General features: G+C 35.8%; 3 protein-coding genes across 3 annotated transcripts in view; 1 reads left to right on the top strand and 2 right to left on the bottom strand.

Annotated features, from left to right (window-relative positions):
* Nucleotides 1-2,157, bottom strand: part of LOC129938444 (NADP-dependent malic enzyme) — a 41,232-nt gene extending 39,075 nt beyond the window's left edge. The window contains exons 1-2 of the mRNA XM_056046004.1: nucleotides 1,889-2,157; nucleotides 340-547 (exon numbers count right to left, since the gene is read on the bottom strand). Of these exons, the coding sequence (XP_055901979.1) occupies nucleotides 340-547; nucleotides 1,889-1,905 (225 nt within the window). The 5' untranslated portion in view covers nucleotides 1,906-2,157. The remainder of the gene's footprint in view (nucleotides 1-339; nucleotides 548-1,888) is intronic.
* Nucleotides 2,158-9,560: 7,403 nt separating this feature from the next.
* LOC129942974 (suppressor of lurcher protein 1) lies at nucleotides 9,561-13,158 on the bottom strand. The gene is made up of 6 exons (XM_056052164.1): nucleotides 13,152-13,158; nucleotides 10,586-10,716; nucleotides 10,287-10,524; nucleotides 10,026-10,230; nucleotides 9,702-9,964; nucleotides 9,561-9,631 (listed from the first exon to the last, which is right to left on the bottom strand). The coding sequence occupies exons 1-6, from the start codon at nucleotides 13,156-13,158 to the stop codon at nucleotides 9,561-9,563; spliced, it is 915 nt and encodes a 304-aa protein (XP_055908139.1).
* Nucleotides 13,159-13,534: 376 nt separating this feature from the next.
* Nucleotides 13,535-19,820, top strand: LOC129953730 (DNA ligase 3). The gene is made up of 10 exons (XM_056067123.1): nucleotides 13,535-13,752; nucleotides 13,820-13,985; nucleotides 14,042-14,232; nucleotides 17,536-17,706; nucleotides 17,760-17,999; nucleotides 18,057-18,238; nucleotides 18,299-18,419; nucleotides 18,485-18,590; nucleotides 18,647-19,583; nucleotides 19,667-19,820. Exons 1-10 carry the CDS (start codon nucleotides 13,639-13,641, stop codon nucleotides 19,776-19,778), a joined length of 2,340 nt encoding a protein of 779 aa, XP_055923098.1. The 5' UTR covers nucleotides 13,535-13,638; the 3' UTR covers nucleotides 19,779-19,820.
* The last annotated feature ends 3,345 nt before the right edge of the window (nucleotides 19,821-23,165 follow it).

Genomic DNA, 23,165 nt, shown 5'->3' with positions numbered 1-23,165 from the left:
ATATTTTATAGGTGGAAGCTATACCCTCCGTAATAGGAATCTTGATGTAGGTAGAGAGGCAAAAGCAGAAGCACAAAGTATACCTACATAATATTTCTCTACACGTGGAAAAAGAAGAAGAAGTATGACGTATTTCGTTGCCATTCACAACAAAATTCTTATTTAACCAGACTCAAGTTTATTTGCAAAAACAAAAAAAAAACTAGTTCATTCAAAACTAGTTTCTTCTTTTATTCTAACTTCTAATACCTACAACTTTAAAGTAAACTAAGGGAGTGACCTTGATCAATATTTCTTATTTCATTTTTTGAACCATAAACATAATCTCTAATTACTCACCTTGTTCATCCTGGGATCCCTGAGGTGGTCAATTCCCAGCACCTGCGACGGACATATGATATCACCGACAACTTCATGATATTGTCGGGTTGCGATTTCGGTGCCAGCACCTCCAGCCGACGCCGCCGCTGCCGCTTGGTTGTTTGGCGATGTTATAGCACCGTTACACCGCGCCACCGAGCAAAGTTTTGCCAAATTAGAATTTAAGCTGAAATAAAACAAAAACAAAACTAAATAAACGAGAATCAAATAACAGAAGCTCAACTGTGATGTAATGGGAATACATTTGGCAAAGCTATGATGATACTATATAAGTTAGAATATTTTGAATTTGCCGGTCACAATTCCAACACATGATGATGACGATGATGATGACATTGTTGCCCGATTCAAGAGGCAATCTTCCTCTTGACACACAGCAGTCTAATTAGCCGCTTATGGTTTTCAAGAGCATAATCAGCTTTGTTGTTACCCATACCCAATACCCAAGTCATAGACCAAACAATGACAGTCATTTGAGGCCTGGCGGATCGGATACTCTCACTTCCGTTCGTCACCGTCGTCGTGGTCGTCGTCGTTGTCAAGAGCTTTTATGATATACCATACACACCAATTCAATTTCACAGCCACACCACAGCTGATTTGGATTCTTTTCGTTTTGCCAAAAGGACGCACAGTCACATCACATCTCGACTTTCTGGGAATTATTATTTTCTTGTGTTTTTCTAAAAAGACTTTCGAAATTTAAACGCTAATTTTAGACGCGAACGCTCGCCAGCAAAGCATCATCATCATCTTCATGCTCAATAAAAATAAAAAGGTGTTGAGGTTGACCCATTTCGATTTCAAAATTCTTCGCTCGTTTATTTTTCATTGATTATGCAATGCTAACACAAGATTTGGGACAACTGGCTGCCCCAATGTCTGGTGGTTATTTTGTTGATGTGAAACCGTGATGCCCCCAACCATCTTCCTCCCTCACATCATCAGTAGTAGCAGCAGCAGCTGCTGCAGCCACAAAAAATAAAAAAAAAAAACACTATACGAGTAGAGTATTACAAGATTACAATAAAAACCATCCCCAACCCCAACAAGAAACCATCCCTTGCGCAGGAGGAGACATGGCAAAGCAAGGAAAGGGAAACCAAAATCGAAATCGACTTAAATTCTGTGTATCTAGTGTTTGAAACTTTTATACAGAAATGAAATGAAACAAATTCAACCTCCCTCCTGCTTCTTCTTCCTTTAGTCACCGTCGTCGTCGTCGTCGTCGACTTTAAGTTACATAAAATGTTCTTTTCCTCGATAAAATTAAAGAAAACCAAAGAATTTCAAATGAATTCCTCCAAAAAGGTCGTTAAATCAAAGCAATAGAAGTTGCAGAAGAAAAGCGCAATTTTGTCAAGACACTGGCAATAAGTCTGAGGTATATGCCTCGCAACTTTTTATTGAGGTAACCACCGATCGATAAATAAATATTAATTAGAAATTTTTATATGAATGAATACAGAAATTATACGTTTTTATTTTCTTTTCAATGAAAACTTACATTGGACGAGTGAACATTTTTGTTGTTAATTTGTTTTAAGAGCTAAGAAGATTATGAGATCGCTTCATTCAATTTAAAATAACAATAAATAAATTTAGTTTAGCTTCTTTAGAGACCGAAAATTAGAACCGTTTCTTTTTGCCTTTTTCTTTTGAGTCTTGTATAGAAAGGGGTTTAATTTTTAGTATAATATTTTTCGGTTTTTATTTTCAACTCCGCCGGCAATTTAACGAAACAAACACGACGAGTGCAAAATTTCGACTGAGAAAAAGTTTTAAAATTTTCATTTGAAATGAAATATGAAAAGAAATCGAGGTAAACTTTTTGTGTACAGAATGACAGTGGAATGAGGGAATGAGAGATGACATTTGTTAAACTTTAGCTTTTTACAGTGCAGGGAGTTGAAATCGAACAGGCATTTGGGATTTTTAACATTGTGTATAACAGTTTGAAAGGGAAATTTTAGAGGTTATTTCCATTTTACAAAATTGTTTTTCTTTTAAATCGGGCAGATTCAGACGATATACATAAGGGACTTGAAAGTAAGCCAAGTTTTTAGTATCTGTTGTGAACACGACAGAATCTTTCACTGAGTAAAATAGTTTTGATGAAAAAGAAAACAGTTCGGGATTGGTTATTTATTAATAGCTTAAATGTTTTTTGTTTCTAAAACGAAGAAATAATTACATTAAATTCAACTTACTTTTAAGTGGAAAAAAGTGTTTCCTTTCGTTTTCTATTTCTTCTTCGAATGAAAATTGATTTGAAATTCCCGCCACGCCAGCTGCAACGCCACCTTCCTTCTCTGCAGGAACTATTTGTTCTGTTTGTTTATAAACTCGTTGTCGGAATTAATTTGTTCTGTTCATCTTCACATTTATCCGTGACATTATCTGATTGACAAGCACTGGAAAGTAAGTCAAAAAAACTCTTAAAAACTATCGAGTCAAGTCAACTTGTGTCAAAATGACAATTGATCATGGTTTTTTCATTCAAATGAAAGCTGAACTTTATTGCTTATTTCCATATATATATATATATTATTCCACTTAATATTTTGAGTGACAAGGTTGCTTGTCAAATTGGAAAAGAAATACGTAATACATCTTTGCACAAAACTCAAATCGTGATGGACTTGTAGCTTGCCTGAGGAGTGTTTTGTAGACACCAATGTTTTTAATAGTTTTTGTACTATGAACTGAAGGTAGAGATTAGTAAAGAGAAGTTCTAAGCTTGAGTTTTGTGACACTTGTAAAACTAACTAACAGCCTTAGTCAAAATGTACGTTCAATGAATGCATGTAACTGGAAATCAAGTCCTTTATGGCTAAATCACAAAAACGCTTCAGCTTCGTCTTCGTTACGGTGCCCTTGCTTCGAGGTTGCTTTGAATGACAATTCTATTATTTCATCGTTCCAAAGAACAAATATTTTGTTCGTTGACATCTTTTTAGCAATTTTTCAAATGCGATTTAGGCTTTTAGTTTAGCGAAAACAAAATTCTAATAGAATTATTACTTGAAACTGCATCTAATAAAAACTGAATGAGTAGACGCCAACCGTTATCTCCATTCAGAACATCTAGACATTCTTCAAGTGACAGAAAACTCTTGTTAAAATAAAGCCGACGAATTTCCTTCAAGATTGGACACAATGCAACAAAGTGGAAAATGTTTTCAACTTGATTAAGGCTGCACAAAGTGCAGTGTGGGTTGTTACCAGTTCTGTGCGGTCTGTGATTAAGCTCTAACATCTCCGTGCGTGCTTTAAATTTGATGCTCATTTCCATTACAGTAAATGTATCTTTAAATTAGTTAGAAGTCCCGAGTCTGAGGTTAAGTTTACTGTAAATTGATCTAGACACAGACTCCCTCACCCTATCTAGATAGCATTGGAATAAGTGATCATCAATGGTAGAAAAACAGAGCGCTTTTCCACGTATCTGAACTATCAACAGATAGAGACAGAGGAAAGTTGTGTGCCGAGGCCAAACCATACCAGTCTTTAAATGGTGTATACCGGCATCTAAATCACACTGATAGGACCCTCTTTTGCTAATTGTTGGCCGACCTTTGCATTACCCTCAATATATAATCAGCGTTTGCTTTTAAATTCATAACAAATATTGAAGCAAGTCCCGATTCAATATGTATTGTAATTGGGCTTGTTAATTGGGAATCTAAAGATACGCTTGAAAAAATATCTTTGGACAGCTTCGATATCTTCTATTTGCTTGTACCCATAGACCCATAGGTTGCCATAACACAAACAACTTTTAATAGCTGCTTCAACCACTTTGAACTTACACTCAGGATTAACAAGTTAACAACAGGTTAACAATTTATTGCCGTTTTTGCAACTCTCACATTATCTTTTATGTGAACACCAAAATTCAGGTTATGAGTTAATGTGTAGCCTAAATATTTAAATTCTTTCCCCACTTCTAAGTTGGAACCATTGAGGGTCCAGTTGCGGTCGGTTCTTATGCTACGATGTTGGGACCTAAACAATATTTCTTATAAGAAAAAATTAATTTGAAGGCAATATTTCAAATTTTTGAAAAGATATTTGAGTCAAAAATCAATTTTTACCAACTTTTGCTAAAATTTTTTAGGTTTTTAATTTTTGTATCAATTCGATTTTTTTTTTAATTTTACTGAATGTCTACAACAATATTTTTTTAAAAGATAAAAGTAGTTTAAAGCCAATATCTACAATTTTTGAAAAAAATATTTAAGTCGAAAATCAATTTTTACCAACTTTTATTAATTTTTTTCTAAGGTTTTTATTTTTTGTAAAAAAATTGTCAATTCGACTTTTTTCTCAACATTTTTCAGAATGTTGAAAAACAATATTTCTTATAGGATAAAATAAGTTTGAAGCCTAAGTTTCAAGTTTTTGAAAAGATATTTGAATCGATATTCAATTTTTACCAACTTTGAGTAATGTTTTTTTTAGATTTTTATTTTTTATAAGAAAAACTGTCAATTCGTTTTTTCTCAAAATTTTATCAAATGTCAAGAACATTATTCTTCGTTGCATAAAATTGTTTTGGAGATGGAATCATATTTCAAAATCAAATCAAATGGGGTGGCGCAACAGTCCGTTGTGAACCAGGGCCTAGTGACTTACAACTCTCAACCGTTCCTGTGTGTGAGTACTGTTGTCAGGAATGGAAGGGACCTACAATTTTGGGCCAAATCCGAACGGCTAGTTTGAGAAAGCACTTTTTCATGACAAGAATTACTCTTGAAGGATTTGTTAACCAAAATGTTCACCTTTTTTTCAAACTGCCCTCTCTGCATCTTTCTGCCTTATTATCTGTATAACAAAATTTATTTGAAATCGATATCTCTTCTGGTTCTTGAGCTATGGACGACGAAAAAACGTCACGAACGCACATACGAACGTACGAACACACGCACACACAGACATCATTCTAAAAGTCTTTTATTTCAACTCTAGGAAACTTAAAACGTTGAGAAATGTCAAAATTTTCAATTTGACAAATCGCACCCATTACAATAACTTCCTATGGGAAGTTAAAAAGAAAATGTTCTGGGCTAAGGAATGGTTGGATATTTTCCATGGATGTTGGATTTTTCTTGTTGATATGAATCTACTGGAATGGCCCAGCTTACATAACATTCTCTTACTGAAAATGAAAGAAAAACACTGGACTGAATTTACAGTTAGTGCGACACAGTCTCAATATCACGATGAATATTGCAACTTGATGTACTCTGGCATATCGAACTACTTTGAAGACTCCAATTCACGTGATATGATTTCCATAATTTTAGAAATACGCCGCGGGCTCCTTAATATCAATGGAAGAGCCTTCCAAGAAGATACTGATGGAATATGTACATTATGCAATATGGATGAATCGGAAAATACCATGCACTTTATAGGAACCTATCCAGTATTCAATATACTCTCTCATTCTCAACTTCTCAACATTCTTAATGGCTACTGCTACTCAAACTTATATTACTTTTTACAAGCGTCAATTAAATATTGCAATCTTATAATAAATGAATTTTCATAACACATGTATGTAACGTAATCTACTTACTTTTTTTTTATAATAAACGGGCACTCAAGGGGTTATTAATACCCTTAACATGTTTAAAGTTTAAACACACTGCGAGCGTTAGGAAAATAGGGAAGGATTAAAGAGGAGATACCGATGCACATTGGTCTAAAAGTTTTGAATATCAAAATGATGGGGAAAAACACAGCTGGGTAAAGCGTTCCACATTTTCGATGTGCGGTTAAACAAAGAATCTTTATACTTGAAAATACGTCCGAAATTGAGCTCAAGGTTAAACTGATGTGCATTCCTAGAAATACGAGTTTTACGGCTGAATTGTTTTAGGGGGGAATGCAACTGGCTAATTCGATAGAACACTGTTTATAAAAATATCGGTGGAACCACGAAAGGCATGAAACATTGCGGCGGTGTTCAAGTGACGTAATTGTTTCGGTTATAGTTCTAGTTCTAGTTCTATAGCCTATCATTTTCAAAGCTCTTTTTTGGATCCTGTCCAAGATACTTAAACTTGCTTCAGGGACGCCTGCCTAAGTTTTGCGAGTTATTTTCAAGTTTTGGACGAATGAAGGTTTTATAAATTACAGCCAGATCAGAAGAGGTGAAAAATTTCTTGTACTGTCATAGAAATTCTAAGCACCTAACAGCATTTTTTGCAATATCGAATATGTGATCTGTGATATGCATACCGAGTACTGAAAGTTGATTAGTTTTCTGGATGCAAGTGCCGCTCATGGATAGCGGAATCGGTGGTGGGTTACGCTTTAACGACAGGAGACAGCATTGAGTTTTCGAAGCATTAAATCCTACACGGTTTTTGATTCCCCATTGTACAATGCTGTTGAGATCAGAATTTATTGAGCCTATCATACGCTGCCGTTGAAGTTCCACATCCGAAGGACAAGGATGAGAATCTAAAAACGAATATGAAAAGCTGAGGGTACTGTCATTAGCGAAACAATTTAGTGGGTTAGAAGTTTCAGACAAAAGATCATTTATAAAAATGAGGAAGAGCGTCGGGGACAAAACGGAGCCGTGGGGCACACCAGCGTTTATTTTGTGAATATCATATTTTAACCCGTCCAACACTACTTGAATTGAACGGTCCGAAAGGTAATTTCTAACCCAACGAAGAAGGGATTCTTCTATACCAAAAGCACGCATTTTCGATAAGAGAGCTTGGTGCCAAACTCTATCAAATGCTTTTGAAATATCAAGTGCAATATTGTTACTTTCTCCAAAACGATGTAAAGATTTGTTCGGTGAGATAAGCCATACTGCCGGTCATTAAGAAGCTCCCGTACTTCAAGATATTTCTAGAGGGGGAGGATGATTCACCTTTTTTAGGGACAGGCTGGACAAATGCAGTTTTCCATCCACTCGGGAAGAGATCTGTAGAATAGGATAGATGGAAAAGCTTACGCAGTGGTTTTGCCAGCGTTGAAGAACATCTCTTCAGAACAATAAGGGGAATACTATCCGGGCCAGCGGATTTGTGTATGTCAAGGTCTCTCAGTACTTTTGCAACTGCACGAGTGCGAAAGAAGATTCGTCCCATAGAATCGTTTACACTCTCAAGGACAGGAGGACTCATGGCACTCTCCGGTAGCGTCGAAGTAACAGCAAACTGTGCTGCAAGCGAATTGGCTTTATCGATCGAGCTCACATAGGGAGCTTGTCATTGTGGACAAGCGTTGAAACCGAGGATGACGTGGTGTTTCGTACGTTTTTTTACAAATGACCAGACATTTTTACAACCTTTGGGACATTGTAGTACTTTTTGCCTTTATTTCTGTTCATGCGAAAATTTGGTTTGTCGAATGTAGCCGTTGCAAGTCTTTCTAGCTTGGCCTTATAAATCCGGAAACTTACATCTCTGATCTGATACTAAGCTTATATATTTTTTAAATTTTCTTTATAACCTGACAGGCAACTAAAAGTTATTGTAAAAACTAATTTTAAACTAGCAATACTCATTTTTTGTAAAATCTTTTTGAAAATAAAATTATGTATCTATCTATCTATTTTAAGTTGTTCTGAGCTCAACTTAACTTAGTTCTTAGTTGACTCTATATGAGGTTTTGAGAAATCTGAAAAAAACCTTTTTTTAAATTAAATTTTTAGTGCTGATTTTAAATCCGGTTTATCGCGAATAAACAGTTCGTGAGTTCTTTTTGTAAAATATGTAAAAAAACTTTATAAAGATTTTAAGAACATTTTATGAAATATTTAAAATTCTAAACTGAATATTAGAAAACATCACCAATTTTTTTTCGAAAAGAAAAAACTTTATGAATTAAGATAGCCTCAAAAGCCTTAATTTAAAGTGCTTTTTTTAATTTAAAAAGGAAATATATCGAAAATCTGACTAAAAAGAGTGATTTTGGAGTCGGATTTAAATTGAAGGATCAAATGTCATCGAAAGATCTATAATTTGATTGCCATAATCATTTCAACAATTAATTGTAAAGAACTCTAGCGTATGCTAGATGATAATCGTGTACTTCCGAAATTTATTGTAAGGCCTGTCATCATTTTATCATCAGTTGACTTTTCTGACAGTAAATATTATGTAAAATGTGCTTTGTTTAACGTCATACAATATCAACATTTTCAAATAATAATAAAAGAGCTGCCAGGTTAGTTGTTTGCAAAAGCAGTTTTGACATTTATTGGCCATTTTAAAATAAAAATGGGTAAGTTCATTAATGGAAAAATGCAGCAGTAATGCAAGATTTGCGTTCATAAATAAAAATACACTGCATTACTGCAGTCGGTAACTCTTTTCGAAAAAAACAGTCTGACTGCTGAAATGTGATCCAACCTGCAGTCATCAAATTTTTTTTGCCGCTCTGCAGGAAAATGTCAGAACAAGATAAGTAGGTAAAGTAAAAAAAATAAAATGATTTGTTATCAATAAGATTAAATACAATATTTATACTTCATAGAAATGAATGAATTTATTAATTTGTTCCATTCAAAACATTTAAAATAAGTCCTTATAAAACATTTTTATTTGAAATTTTTAAAGAATTTAGTTAGGATACTAAAAACCAAAACCCGCGTAACTCAAAGAAAAAACTTAATAATTTCTGTCAAACTTTTTTATAGGCGCCTAATTTGATGACATTTATGAATTGCTTTTTGATATTGTATATCTGTCGCATTCTTTATTTTAATCAAATTTACTCCATATATAGTGTCTTCAGTTTTAATTGTGGTCTTCAATGTAGCTGTTTCGCTGTTTAATGGTAATGTAACTGTAACTGGATTTGTATTGATTTTTGTTGTTTTTTGTGGAATGAGTTTTGGCATTTGTTTATGTTAATTCAATCTTAGCGTCCACTAGTGAGAGTTTGGCCATTGTCTTAAAGGTATGTTAACATTGATTTAAAATTTTCAACTCCCAATAGAAAACCTACACAAAACATTTAATAAAAACACATGAAACTTACAGCTATAAAAACACAAAACTCTTTATTTTACTTTATATTTACATTTACAATTTTTTCTAAGACTTCTTATGTACATTAAGTGTACGTACAATATACTTTTATTTTACTATTTACTTGACTTAAACTAAATTGAAACCTAGACTTTTGATTTTTGCAAATGCTTGTCAGAGATTCCCTTTCAAATGATTGCTGTGAATATGAGAAAAGACCAGAGACATCATTGCCCATAAGAGACCTATAAGTTTTAAACAAACCAAAAATATATATTTATGTCGTCCATAAATCCATTATTATAGAATATTTACTTGTTAAACAAATGGGAGATCCTCTGGATGGTGAACCCTTAAGTGAGGTGTTCTCGGTGGTGACCATTTTTGTCTCAAACTCATACGAAGCTCGAAATCCAGTTTTATCAAATCTGTCATTGGCATTGAACGATATCCGAAAGAATCGTCCATCCGATCGAACATTGATTTCGTCCTTCTTGCCACACATTTTTGCAAATTTCCTATCCGTACTCATGAAATTCGAAAACTCTACATAATCACTGGCTGTGATGTCTTCGCATCTGTCAATAGATTGGAGAAAAATAAAATATTACCTTCCAAATGTCAAAATATATTTCTTACGGATAAATGCCTTCCACATCAAAATACGTGAATCTTATATTCACTCGCTCGCCAGGCTGTCCAAAGAAATAGTAATTACATTTTAAGTTTTTCGGATAGAAGCCTGGAAAGTTTGGAGATGTAAACCAACCAGTTTTATCAACTGAACTGTTATACGCGAAAACACAGTGAGTTGACATTTGTTCTCCAGTAGTAATGCCAAAATCTATAAAAAACAAAACGCTGTGAGAATATATCTGTCTTTTTTCACTTCCAGCTTACTTTTTAGAAACCTGTATTCAGCCTTAAAGCCACGAGTCCCTTTGCCAATTCGTCGGCTCATGTATTTGAGAAGCATAAGTGATCCATCAGACATAATTGGCTTTGGTATAGTTGACCCACAAAATGTATCTTCTAATTCGTATCGGCTTCGTTGAGGCAGAAATAATTGTAAAATATCGGCATTTTCACAATCACTTCGATTTGACTGCTTGGGTAAGCTGAACTCGAAGAATTTGATCTGAAACATAAAAGAGAATAGTTTTAATTCATACACATAATATTAACCCAAAGTTTTTTACCTGAACTCTTTCAAGTTCCTCTGCCTTAAATTCGTAACGACATGTTAAGAAGCCTGATTCTGAGTAAAGTGGAGAGTTGATTGTGCCATTTTTGGTGGTTTTTGAGTCGAAAATTTTATCACATTCATATTCTGAAATGACAATAAATAAAAGATCAAACAAAAATTGATATAAGGTTTACAATTTAAATTTCTACAAAAAATTTTAAAATCCAAGGAGACATTTTTTATTTTGGAATGATAAATATTGATGTATTTTGATAATCTTAAAACATTTATGATGAACAATTATTAGTATTTTTGTCAACAATTTTAAAGTAATTTTTTTAGAAAATATTAATCGGATACTTTTGTTTGCTTAAGCATGGTACGTGCCTCAAACTTAAATGTAGCTTCTTTATATCAAATTCTCTCCAAAACTTAGTCAAGCTTAAATTTAGCCGAGTCTAGTTAAAATTTTATATTTTTCTTTCGTACTTACTTACTTAAGGTGGCGCTACAGTCCTGTGTGAACTAGGACATCACCCAACAAACTTCTCCACCTAGCTCGGCCCCTAGCTAGATGTCTCCAGTTTCGCGCTCCAAGTTGGGTGAGGTCACCTTCCACTTGTGCGCGCCACCTGATCCGCGGTCTTCCTTTACTGCGCTGTCCTGTGGGTGCGGATTCGAAGACTTTCCGGGCCGGAGCATTGGTTTCCATGCGCTCTACGTGACCCAGCTATCTTAGTCGTTGGACTTTTACTCTTCTGGCTAAGTCTACGTCGCTGTACAGCCTGTACAGTTCGTTGTTCCATCTTCTCCTTCACTCCCCTTCGATGCATACCGGACCGTAGATCACACGAAGAACTTTTCTCTCGAAGCGACCCAAGGTGCTTTCATCCACTTTTGTCATGGTCCATGCTTCTGCACCGCATAGCAGGACGGGGATGATAAGTGTCTTATATGGCAACACTTTGGTCCCTCGAGAGAGGACTTTACCACTCAATTGCTTTCTTAGTCCAAAGAAACAGCGGTTAGCAAGAGTTATTCTGCGTTTGATCTCAGCGCTGGTGTTGTTTTCTGCGTTTACAGCGGAGCCTAGGTAGACGAAGTCCTTGACTACCTCAAAGTTACGTCTGTCGATTGTGACGTTTTGACCAAAACGTCAGTGTTGTATGTTCTTTCTAGACGACAGCATGTACTTTGTTTTGCCCTCATTAACCGTTAAACCCATTTTTGCCGCCTCTGCCTCAATACTCACAAAAGCCCCATTGACATCACGCTGAGTTCTTCCGATTATGTCAATGTCATCAGCATATGCCAGTAATTAGACAGAGTTTTGAAAGATAGTGCCTCTAGTGTTGACGTGTGAGCTCTGCACTATTCTTTCAAGCACGATGTTAAAAAAATCGCATGACAGCGCATCACCTTGTCTAAAGCCTTTTTTGACATCAAAAGGTTCTGTTAAGTTGTTTCCAACCTTTGTGGAGCAGCGTGAATTTTCCATGGTCATCCTGCACAAACGGATGAGTTTGGCAGGGATGCCAAAACTAGACATGTCTCTATACAGCTCGTCCCTGTAGATGCTGTCATATGCGGCCTTGAAATCGATGAAAAGATGGTGGGTGTCGATTTGGTGTTCTTGAGTTTTTTCCAGGATCTGCCGTAATGTGAATATTTGATCAACTGTGGACTTTCCTGGTCTAAAACCACAATGATAAGGACCTATCAGGTTGTTGACGATGGGCTTTAGACGTTCACATATTACGGCAGAGAAGATTTTATAGGCGATGTTAAGTAGACTTATTCCTCTATAGTTGGTGCAGTTTAGAGGGTCTCCTTTTTTCAGGATCGGGCAAACAATGCATGCTCCTAACCAGCTTATACCCAGCTGCTTTAAAGAGCTCGGCATTCAAGCCATCTGCTCCAGCGGCTTTATTAGACTTCAACTTAGATATGGCAATCTTTACTTCGTCTAAGTCGGGAAGACGGGATTGTTGGCTTTCGTCGTCTATATCGAATGGGTCATCCTGCCTGACAGCGGAATTCAGTTCTATAATATTAATATTAATATTAAATAAATAATTCTACATAGAATCGGCATACGTGATAACTGATAGTTACATTTTGTAGTCAAATGTGACAACCACCAAGCTTAGTATACGCTTCGTGTATTACATGGAAAGGGACAAGCTTTTATCGTTTTTATTTGATGTTGTTTGTCATACCCCTAGGTTTTTTTGAAAAAGAACCAAAATGTGGAATTAATATTAAGTTTATATTGCAAGGTTTTATGGTGGCTTTTCCGAAGAAGGTTATAACAATTCCCTGTTTTGTTTTAGTCACATGGATAGTAACAAGGTCTTAATTTGAAATTTTTAAATGGTTTTTATAATATATCGATAAATAAAAAGTAAAATAAAAGTTCAAAATTGTCTGATATGTGATTGTATTCCTACTTTTTTCTCATTTTCTTCAGCTATCTCTTTTTTCCTTATGCTTGTTTACTTTTCAAACATTTTCTGCCTCTTTTGTTTTAAATACAGTTCACACTACGTTACAATTTAAAACACCCAATTGCCATCTACCCGTCATAATGAAAACGATTTGTAGGTTAAAAAGAAAACATATATATTAATATATTGTACAAAAATAACACAAAATGAAGCCCATCCAAAGAAATTTGTAATCGCCATATTTAATACATTTTCCTTATACACAAATTGTTGCACAAAACTTGTCCATTTAAGGTAAGGTAAGCACTTTTAAATTCGTTGTTCTCCTTTTCGTACTTTTTGAACACTGTCATGAATCTGTTATAAACTCGTAGAAACTGATATAAGCTGCAACGTGTGCGGTATATTGATTTTAGCTATAGATGTGTGTGTGTAAATCAACATTTCAACTTGTCGGCGAACCAGAATGACAGATAGGATGCCGCTCTTCATATAGAGTGTCTTTGGTTGCTTGTTGTTTACATAAAGTTGTCATCAAAAGTTATTCTCATATTATGAAATTAGATTTAATTTGGTTTTGCTTTAATTGTTTATTATAAGTCTTTTTTTGTTCATCAAAATGTCTTCAAACAAAGATAATTTCTTAGAGACTTTTATAAAAGTCTGTGACAAAGTGGCAAATGTTTCGAGTTACATCAGTAAATCAAATATTTTGCAGGATTTCTTTCAAAAGGTTTTAAATAAAATATAATATTTATTTGATTATAATGTGGAGAATAAATAAATGTATCTTCCTGCAGGGATCCAGTGGGAAAGGTTTCAAAGGAGATATCAATTTGTGGGTAAATATGCTCCTACCAAAAGCCAGCCAAAGGGTTTACAATCTGCAAAACAAACAAATCATCAAACTCTTCTCGAGGATATTTCGTACAAATACCGAGGATATGTTGATTGATTTGGAGCAAGGTAAGGATAGAAAAGTTGGTATATTAATGTAACATTCATCTCATTCATTCTCTTAGGCGATGTCTCTGAAACGATACGCAAGTACTTTGAGTTATCCAAAGGAATTTCACCAAGCGCTAAGAGTACCCTTACCCTGCAACAAGTTGATAAAACACTCATAGATTTGACAATCTCGGGAAAGGAAGATTATCAAGTTGATATCTTCACTGAACTATGCAAGCAAGCTACTGCAGATGATTTAAAAATGGTTAGTAACTTCTTAATTTGATAATTTTATCCCGGTTGTGAGCGTTCGAAAGTGGTAATTCTTCAGATTTTGAGGTCTAATTGATAAATTAAAAAATCAAATATTATGGATGTATTTGATTAAAGGTAACATTTTATTCTTGAAAAAGATTCCAAATTAGTATTGTCAATTATTTTAGTTTTGTACGGAACTTTCACCCTTCTAGACACGAAGTAGGTCTTAAATACAATACAAAGTTAACTTCTACTCCGTTAAAGTCAACTGACGTTCTAGCCATCTGAAAACTTGTTGCCACCTTAAAATGTTTAGGGCAAGTAGGCATAGTACAGCAAACCACATCGAGTTCTATTGCAGGGAAATTTATTTGCTTAAAATGTTATTTTAATTAAGATTTTCAACAAAAACTTAAATTTTTCTTTCAATTTCGTTATCAAATTAGATATAGAAACAAATTTTTCGGTTGAGACAGCTTTTGAAATTCGAAAACGAGTTGCCAGGTACTAAAATACCTCTTTCAGAATTGCCATTTCGAAAGTAGAAAATTTCATTCCGCGTTCGAAATAGAGAGAGCACAATATTCGTTTTTTTTTAGAAATTTTCCTTTTTGAAACAAAATACAAAGTACGAGCGACTCATGACCATCCGCATCAAGGCTAACTTTGCCAACATTAGCCTAATATGCCCACACGCCCCCACAGAAGAGAAGGATGACAACACGAAAGATATGTTCTTCGAGCTCTTAGACAAAACATATGAAGTTTCCTAGCTACGATAGTAAAATTGTACTGTGCGATTTTATGAAAAGCTGGTAAGGAATACATCTTTGGTGGAATAATCGGGAAAAACAGCCTGCACGACAACACTTCCGACAACGGATTCAGGGTCATAGATTTTGCTGCGCGGCGAAACGTCATGGTAGCCAGTACGGGATTTCCACACCTCAACATCCACAAAGGAACTTGGAGTTCTCCAGATAAATCTACAGTCAACCAGATTGACCATATTGCGATCGACACGCTTCCAGCCTCATGGATGTCTGAACTTTCCGAGGAGCTGACATCGACTCGGACCACTACCTCGTTGTAACCAAAGTAGCACTTTGGATGGTCAGACCCAAGGCAAAATAGGGAGATGCTGGGAGAAAATACAAAGTCGAAGGTCTACAATCGTAAGAGATCGCCAAATCCTTCTCCAACCGAGTTACAAGTAACCTCTCTCGACGTTTCTCTACCACCAACACAATGTATCGAGAACAAATGGCAACATTGCCAAGATGCAATCAGAGAAGCCGACTCTGACGTGCCGGGTTTCAAGCAGCCACCAACAAGGAACCCCTGGTTTGTTGAGAAATGTCGGCAGGCAAATGCAGCCAAACAACTGGCACGCAAAGCGGCGCTGCATAGAAGGACGAGAGCTGATCATGAGTTCTATGAGCAGAAGAGGCGAGAGGAACACCGACTACTTAGAAGGAAAAAGACAGAGCATGAGAAGCGTGCGGTCGAAGATGTTGAGAGGTTTAAAAGCAGGAATGAAGTTCAAAAGTTTAATGGACATGTGAAATGAAATTCACAAGTACATAAACCTAGAACCGAAGGCTGCATAGACGAAAGTGGAAACATCATAATTGAACCGCAGTCAATGCTGAGGATATGGAAGGACCACTTCTGCAGACTGTATAACGGCGGCGACGAACCGAATTCCTCTGTCAGGCAGGATGATCCATTCAACATAGATGAAAAAGCCTCTGGAGCAGATAGTTTGAATGCCGAGCTCTTAAAAGCAGCTGGAGATAATTTAGTTGGGAGCATGCACCAACTTATCTGTAAGATGTGGTCGGAAGAAAGCATGCCCGTTGAATGGAAGCTCAGTGTTGTTTGCCCGATCCTTAAAAGGACTAAAGATTAATCAGTCTACTTAACATCGCTTACAAAATCTTCTCCGCCGTAATATATGAACGTCTAACAACCTGATAGGTCCTTATCAGTGTGGTCTTAGACCAGGAAAGTCCACTGTCGATCAAATATTCACATTACGGCAGATCCTGGAAAAAACCTATAAATAACACCAAATCGACACCCACCATCTTTTCATCGATTTCAAGGCCGCATATGACAGCATCTACAGGAACGAGCTGTTTGGAGCCATGTCTAGTTTTAGCATCTCTGCCAAACTCGTCCGTTTGTGCAGTATAACATTGAGAATTCACGCTGCTCCATAAAAATTGGAAACAGAACCTTTCGATGTCAATGGGGCTTTTTTCAGCATTGAGGCAGAGGCGTCAAAAATGGTTTAACGGTTAATGGGGGCAAAACAAAGTATATGCTGTCGTCAAGAAAGGACATACAACGCCGACGTCTTGGTCAAAACGTCAGCATCGACAGACTTAACTTTAAGGTAGTCAAGGACTTCGTCTACCTAGGCTCCGTTGTAAACGCAGAAAACAACACCAGCGCTGAGATCAATCGCAGAATAACTCTTGCTAAACACTGTTTCTTTGGGCTAAGAAAGGAATTGAGCGGTAAAGTCCTCTCTCGAGAGACCAAAGTGTTGCTATATAAGACCCTTATCATCCCCGTACTGCTATACGGTGCAGAAGCATAGACTACGTAGACTTAGCCAGAAGAGTAAAAGTCCAACGACTAAAATAGCTGGGTCACGTAAGGCGCATGGAAACCAACGCTCCGGCCGAAAAGTCTTCGAATCCACACCCATAGGACAGCGCTATAGAGGAAGACCGCGGATAAAGTGGCGCGCACAAGTGGAAATTGACCTCACCAGCGAAACTGGAGACATTTAGCTAGGGACCTAGCTAGATGTAGAAGTTTGTTTGGTGAGGCCCTAATTCACACAGGACTGTAGCGCCACGTTAAGTAAGTAAGTAAGTATTAGCATAATCAATGCTCTGTTGAAGTTGCATTGTCACCTTCAGCCCCCCCCCCCCGCAAACAATTCAACCGGCAAATCCGTCCCCTTAAGAATGCTTAGTAGTTTACCCATGACCCAAATTTAAGACGGATGAGAAGTGCAGATATTCTTTTTTTAGCCGCACTATACGAATCTGGAATGCTTTGCATGTCTCAATAATTCATATTCACATTAAAAACATTGAAATTTAATATGCATAGGTAAATCTTTGGAATCATATCCCACTTTGCTGATTGCTCGCATTGGGTTAAACATTTTAACTGTATTCATAACCCCAAAAGTATACTAAATCAGACCCAGTTAATTCAACCATAAACGTTGACTTAATCCACTTTATATATTACAATAAAGTGCTAAAACTTATTTTTTTTTCTTAAGGTAATTCGCCTGATTAAACAAGACTTAAAAATAAATGCGAAAGAGAGGCACGTACTGGACGCGTTTGGTCCGGAGGCTTATCCCGCATACCAATCCTCGCGTGATCTTGATGCTGTTGTCATTCAATTTTCCTCAAAAACTCCCGCCAAAAGCCCACTAAAAGGCAAAAAGGTAAGAAGACTTTAAAAATTTCAAAATTCTAAATTAATAATCCACTTCTCTAGGCTGCAGCTGGTTCGGTAGGTGTCCAAATAATGACCCCGATAAGTCCTATGCTTGCAAGTGCCTGTAACTCGGTAGATACAGCTTTCAAAAAGAACCCAGGTGGACTGTTCAGTGAAATAAAATACGACGGTGAAAGAGTTCAAATTCATAAACAAGGCAATGAGTATCTTTTCTTCTCGAGGAATCTCAAACCTGTTATGGATCATAAGGTTCGTCGATTCAAAGAAATAATTCCAAAGGTAAGTCTGATGATGACGTGTGGGAGATGATCATCTTGGTTATAAGTTATTTTATAGGCTTTTCCAACTGCATCGGATATAATAATTGATTCAGAAATAATAATGGTCGATACTGATACTGGAGAAATGCTTCCCTTTGGAACGCTAGGTGTCCACAAGAAGCAACAACACAGAAACTCGGAAGTTTGTCTTTTTGTCTTCGATTGCATATATTTTAACGGAAAAGATCTCCAAAATGTGTAAGACTGTGGTATATATTTGAAATTCAAAACCATTTAAAAAAATGTATGTATTTCCAGAACCTTTCGTGAGAGAAGAAAAATCCTTGAAGCTAATATTATTCCGATAAAATCTTATGTTCAATTATCCGAAAGTCATTTTTTATCAACGAAAAAGGAGCTGTCCTTAATGACAGCGAAGGTAAAAACCAAACAATGTGGCTTACTTTTTAAATGCATCATAAAATGTTTTCTTCTCATTTAAAGGTCCTTAAAGCTGGCATGGAAGGTATTGTACTTAAAAGTGCCAATGGACTTTATCAACCGGGAAAAAGAGGATGGCTTAAAGTAAAAAAGGATTATCTTTTTGAAGGTAAGGTCAAAAGCTTGTCTTTTAGAGTTTGAGTGCTCAAAATCTTTTTGCCTTAGGTAAAATGGCAGATACGGCGGATTTGGTAGTTCTCGGTGGTTGGTTTGGTTCTGGTAAGAAAGGTGGCATGCTTAGTATTTATCTAATGGGCTGTCTGGATAAGAAAACCGATGCCTGGAAAACAGTAACAAAAGTTCACTCAGGGCTGGATGATGCAACCATGGAAGAGATTCACGACAAACTTATGCCCCAAATGGAACGTAGTGATGTGAAAAAGTTGCCTTCCTGGTTCATTTGTAATAAACCCCTGGTGCCGGATTACATTGCCATATCACCTTCAAAAATGCCAGTTTGGGAAATAACAGGAGCTGAATTTACCAACTCAAATGCCCACACTGCAAATGGAATTTCAATACGATTTCCACGCATTACAAAGCTTCGAGACGATAAGTCACCCAACGAGGCGACAAGTTTGCAAGAATTGCAAAATCTATACACAGCATCTAAGAACAACGTGAATGTTGATTTGCTTTTAAAGACCTGCGACGATGATACGGAAATCGATATCAAAACAAGTATGGCCGGAAGTCCCAACAAGAAAATTAAATTGGAAAAAGTCAAACTTGAATCTCCCGAATCAAAAGAAAAACTGAAAATAAAAATGGAGAACGCAGACGATTATGATGATGTTAAACCTGTGACTTCAAAGAAAGCACTTTGTGAAATCAAAAAAACTCCAATAAAAACAGAAAAACCAACGGTAAAGAGAGAAAATTCAAATGAGGATGAAGATTCAGTACTTCCTAAAAAGAAACAGCGAAAAGGTGGCATATTTTTTGGCTATACGGCTTATTTTCAAGTTAAAAGAGGTCCAACCTTGCATGAGTATTTGAAAAAATTCGAAGAGAACACTGGGAGCGTGACGCTAAATAAGAAAAAAGCCAATATTGTCCTCTATGAGGATGATAATTTTGTCGAATCAATTAGCCAAAGCAGGTATAGTTTAGAATGAGTTAATATCATCGTTTATGTTTTTTTATTTAATTATTTTATTCCTTTAATTTTTTTTATATTTTTAGATTAAATTATAGTAAAGATTGTCGACATATAAGTGTCAAGTGGATGGAAGACTGTATCAGTGATAACTCAGTCAAACCAATTCCTGAATATGCTGTTCAAGTAAAAGTTTAAAGTGACCTGTAAAAATTGTATATAAAGTGTGGATGTAAATTGTATATTATGATTTGTGGCTTAGCAACACAAAGGTTCCGGGGGCGTTATGTTTATATTTATTTTCTGGTCTTAGTATATTATTTTTTTTTGTTGACCTGTGGGGTCGGGAATAATTGTAGATTATGGTTGAGCAGATAGATTAGTGTTTACGAGTTTGAATAATTTTTACCTACGAGTTTTTAAGAATGAATATTTGCATCAGAGGGTATTAAGATATTAAAATGATATTTGCTTAGGTTTTCAATTCAATTTAAAAAAAAACAACCAGAATTATACATCAAAATACATTTACAAGAAATTTTAATGGATCCATTCAGAAAAAGAAAACTAATTGGAAGCCAGGCGCGTAAGATAGTTGTTAAGATATGTAATGACAAACTGAAAGTAGCAAAAAATTCGTTTTATGAAAACCCTGTGAGTTACGCAACCCGCAAACCGTGGAAACTCCTGGAATTTCCGAACGTTCAATCAAAAGGATTATTAAGAAATACAAAGAGATAGGAATTCTGCAGTCGCCAACTAAAAAATACAGCATACGAAGTAGAAAACTGAAATAGACGAATTCGACACCGCAGCTATTCGGCGTTTATTGCACAACTTCAACCAGGAGGAACAAATTATGATATCCTTAAAAATGTTGATACAATATGTCCAGGAAGATCTGGAGCTTAACTTAAGTAAAGTATCACTTATCTAAACATGAGTCTAAGAAGCGGTTTATTCTTTCCTCAAAAAGATTGTTTTTGTTTTGTGAATACTCAAAAGATTACTTATTTCGATAATATTGCATCTCATTCCTTATTGTATCGAGAAAAAAGCTAAGATTTGGGTTACTTTCATAACGTTTTGTTGGACTGAAAAGAATTTCCAGATTTTGCTCTCAAATGGAGCAGAGCTTTCATTTGTGTCAACTTTAGTTGAACTTGACTAAGAATAAAGTAACAATTTTAATTAATTACTCTTATTTAAATTTCTTTATATTTAAACTATACAAAGATACTTATGTTACTAATTTATAACTTAAGTATATCGTAACAGTGTTTATATATATATTTTTTTTACAATGTAATAAAGTTATGCTATTATTATTGTAAAGTTGAAGAAAAAAAATATGATTTTTATTTATCTTATTGTGATGGTTAAAAGCGTTAAATTTTGGGAAGGACTGGTTCAGCCTGTCTAAGAGGTAGGCCACCTAGTGTGTGGTGTGGTCGCCGTTTGCGGAGCTAAAAGGTGTTCTAAGGGTTCTTTTTTACACCTATGGCCCTAAGAATACAAGAATTGAAAGATAGACCTCGCTCTTCAACAAGGGGTGCAGTTGATGCCTTACAAATGACTGTGAAATTGTATAGGGGTGTTGACCAACACTTTTCTTGGCCCTGATATTGTGAGTAGGCCCACCGTGAAATGAGTCCTAAATGAAAGCTGTTCACGTTGAACACATAGGGAAAGAAACGGACACGTAGGCAAAAGCAAAAAAAACAACCTTGTGCTAAATCAACTGGATAGCTTGGAGTACTTCCTTTGGAAACATTTCAGAAAAAATATGGCGGATTACAAAATTTAGTGCTTGAGAATGTGAATGCGTGTTTGAAAGAAATATTACAGCGAAAACTATACGTCACTCTTTGGTTGGCATCAAACTTTATTGGCATTTTCGATATTCCGGGATGGAAAGGGTACATGCACTCAATAAAAACAGGCGTTATTAGTGCAAACACTAAAATCATACATAAAGTCTCCACCGTCCGACTATAAAACAATGCATTGCACTATGCTGGCAGTTTGTGTTACAAATTTGACCAAAAATGCCTGGTGGTAACATTTGACCAGCCTCTTTAAATACAAAGTAAAGAAATCGTTGCCGCAGCTTCATCTGAGTCCCGTCTATGAAAATGCGTAGTCAAAATTGGGTGTATTTCACCTGTAAATGTTCTATATTGTTCGAATAGATTTTCTGATGAGTTGAAGTGGCCTGCAAGAGTTAATGAGTACTATATACGGCCCGGTTTCTGTTGAAAAGATGCTGCAAGGAAAAGCTTTCGCTAGAGCAGTTCGTGTTTTAATACTAATACAAACATCTTTAGCTAATGTAATAATGGTCCAAGTCGACATAAGCCAACATGAATTAGAGGAAATCCAAAATCTCATGAAAAATTTGATGAGTATCCTTCATTATGAGCACTAAAACAACCCTCATTTGATCCAATAGTGAGACATTACAAACAAATCTTGACAATCTCAAATCTAATGGATCAACAGCAGCCTTATGGATCCTGTTGTCTAATATGATAACATTGCTTAAAGATTTTATTCACGCTTAGCGGTCTGGCGATTGGAATGCCCATATTAACTGTGTGAAGTATATGATTCCATATTTCTATAACGCCGGACACTTCTCGTACGCCAAATTATGTCACCTGTGCCTTCTGTGATGACGCCAGATGAATTTAAAAACTTTGTGCAAAAGGATTACTTTACTATGAGAAGAAGTGACCGGTTTTGGACAGGGGTGTGGTCGGATTGAACAAACTATAATGCTTGGAATAAAGAGTATGGGTGGCTTTTTTTAGCAAATGGGTTCTAGGGCTGACTGCTTCTTATGAAATTTTCTCATCACTCGAAGAATTCACTGACGTTCTTTTTTCTACTAGTGAGCAACATGAAGATTTTGGGTAGGCACGTTAAATGAGAGATAAAACAGACATTGCAAAGCTGTCAAATTGGTTCCAAAGTCATCCTCCATTTCAAGTTACAAATGAAATCATATCAATAGCGAGTGGCATTATTCTCTAGGCATGCAGGCAATGACCCAGTGGGCCAACGAGTTTCAGAAGTAAGAAGGGACATACAAATTGAATACTCCAGTTTTGTCTGTTGATAATTACAGACACGAAAAAATGCATACCATAATTTTTAGGAAATTTAATAAGCTTTAATTTTGTAGAATATTATTTTTTGATACCGCAAATAGTTTTCAAAATTAACTCGATAAACCCGAAAACCGTTTTATAAACTATAACAGACACGAAACAAATCATCAAAGCTTTTTTTTTATAAAATTTAATGAGCTTTAATTTTGTGGAAGAACATTTTTCGAGATAACATGAAAAACTGAAACTATCTCCATGTTTCTCTTAACTGCCACTAGAGCTCACGTGACATTCTTGGGGACTTTTTTTTGGGCCATCACCAGGCATTAGTAAATGTGCCAAGTTTCAAAACGGTTGGATTTTTTTTGAGGTGAAAACCTTTATTAACTGGACTAAACCACTTAATTTCACTCCCCCGTTATCGTAGATAATTACTGCATTAGAAATAAACAATTTGATTGAAATTTTGACT

Source organism: Eupeodes corollae, chromosome 1 (genome assembly GCF_945859685.1).
Source record: "Eupeodes corollae chromosome 1, idEupCoro1.1, whole genome shotgun sequence".
Classification (NCBI taxonomy): domain Eukaryota; kingdom Metazoa; phylum Arthropoda; class Insecta; order Diptera; family Syrphidae; genus Eupeodes; species Eupeodes corollae.
This window is presented reverse-complemented; position numbering and strand designations above follow the sequence as displayed.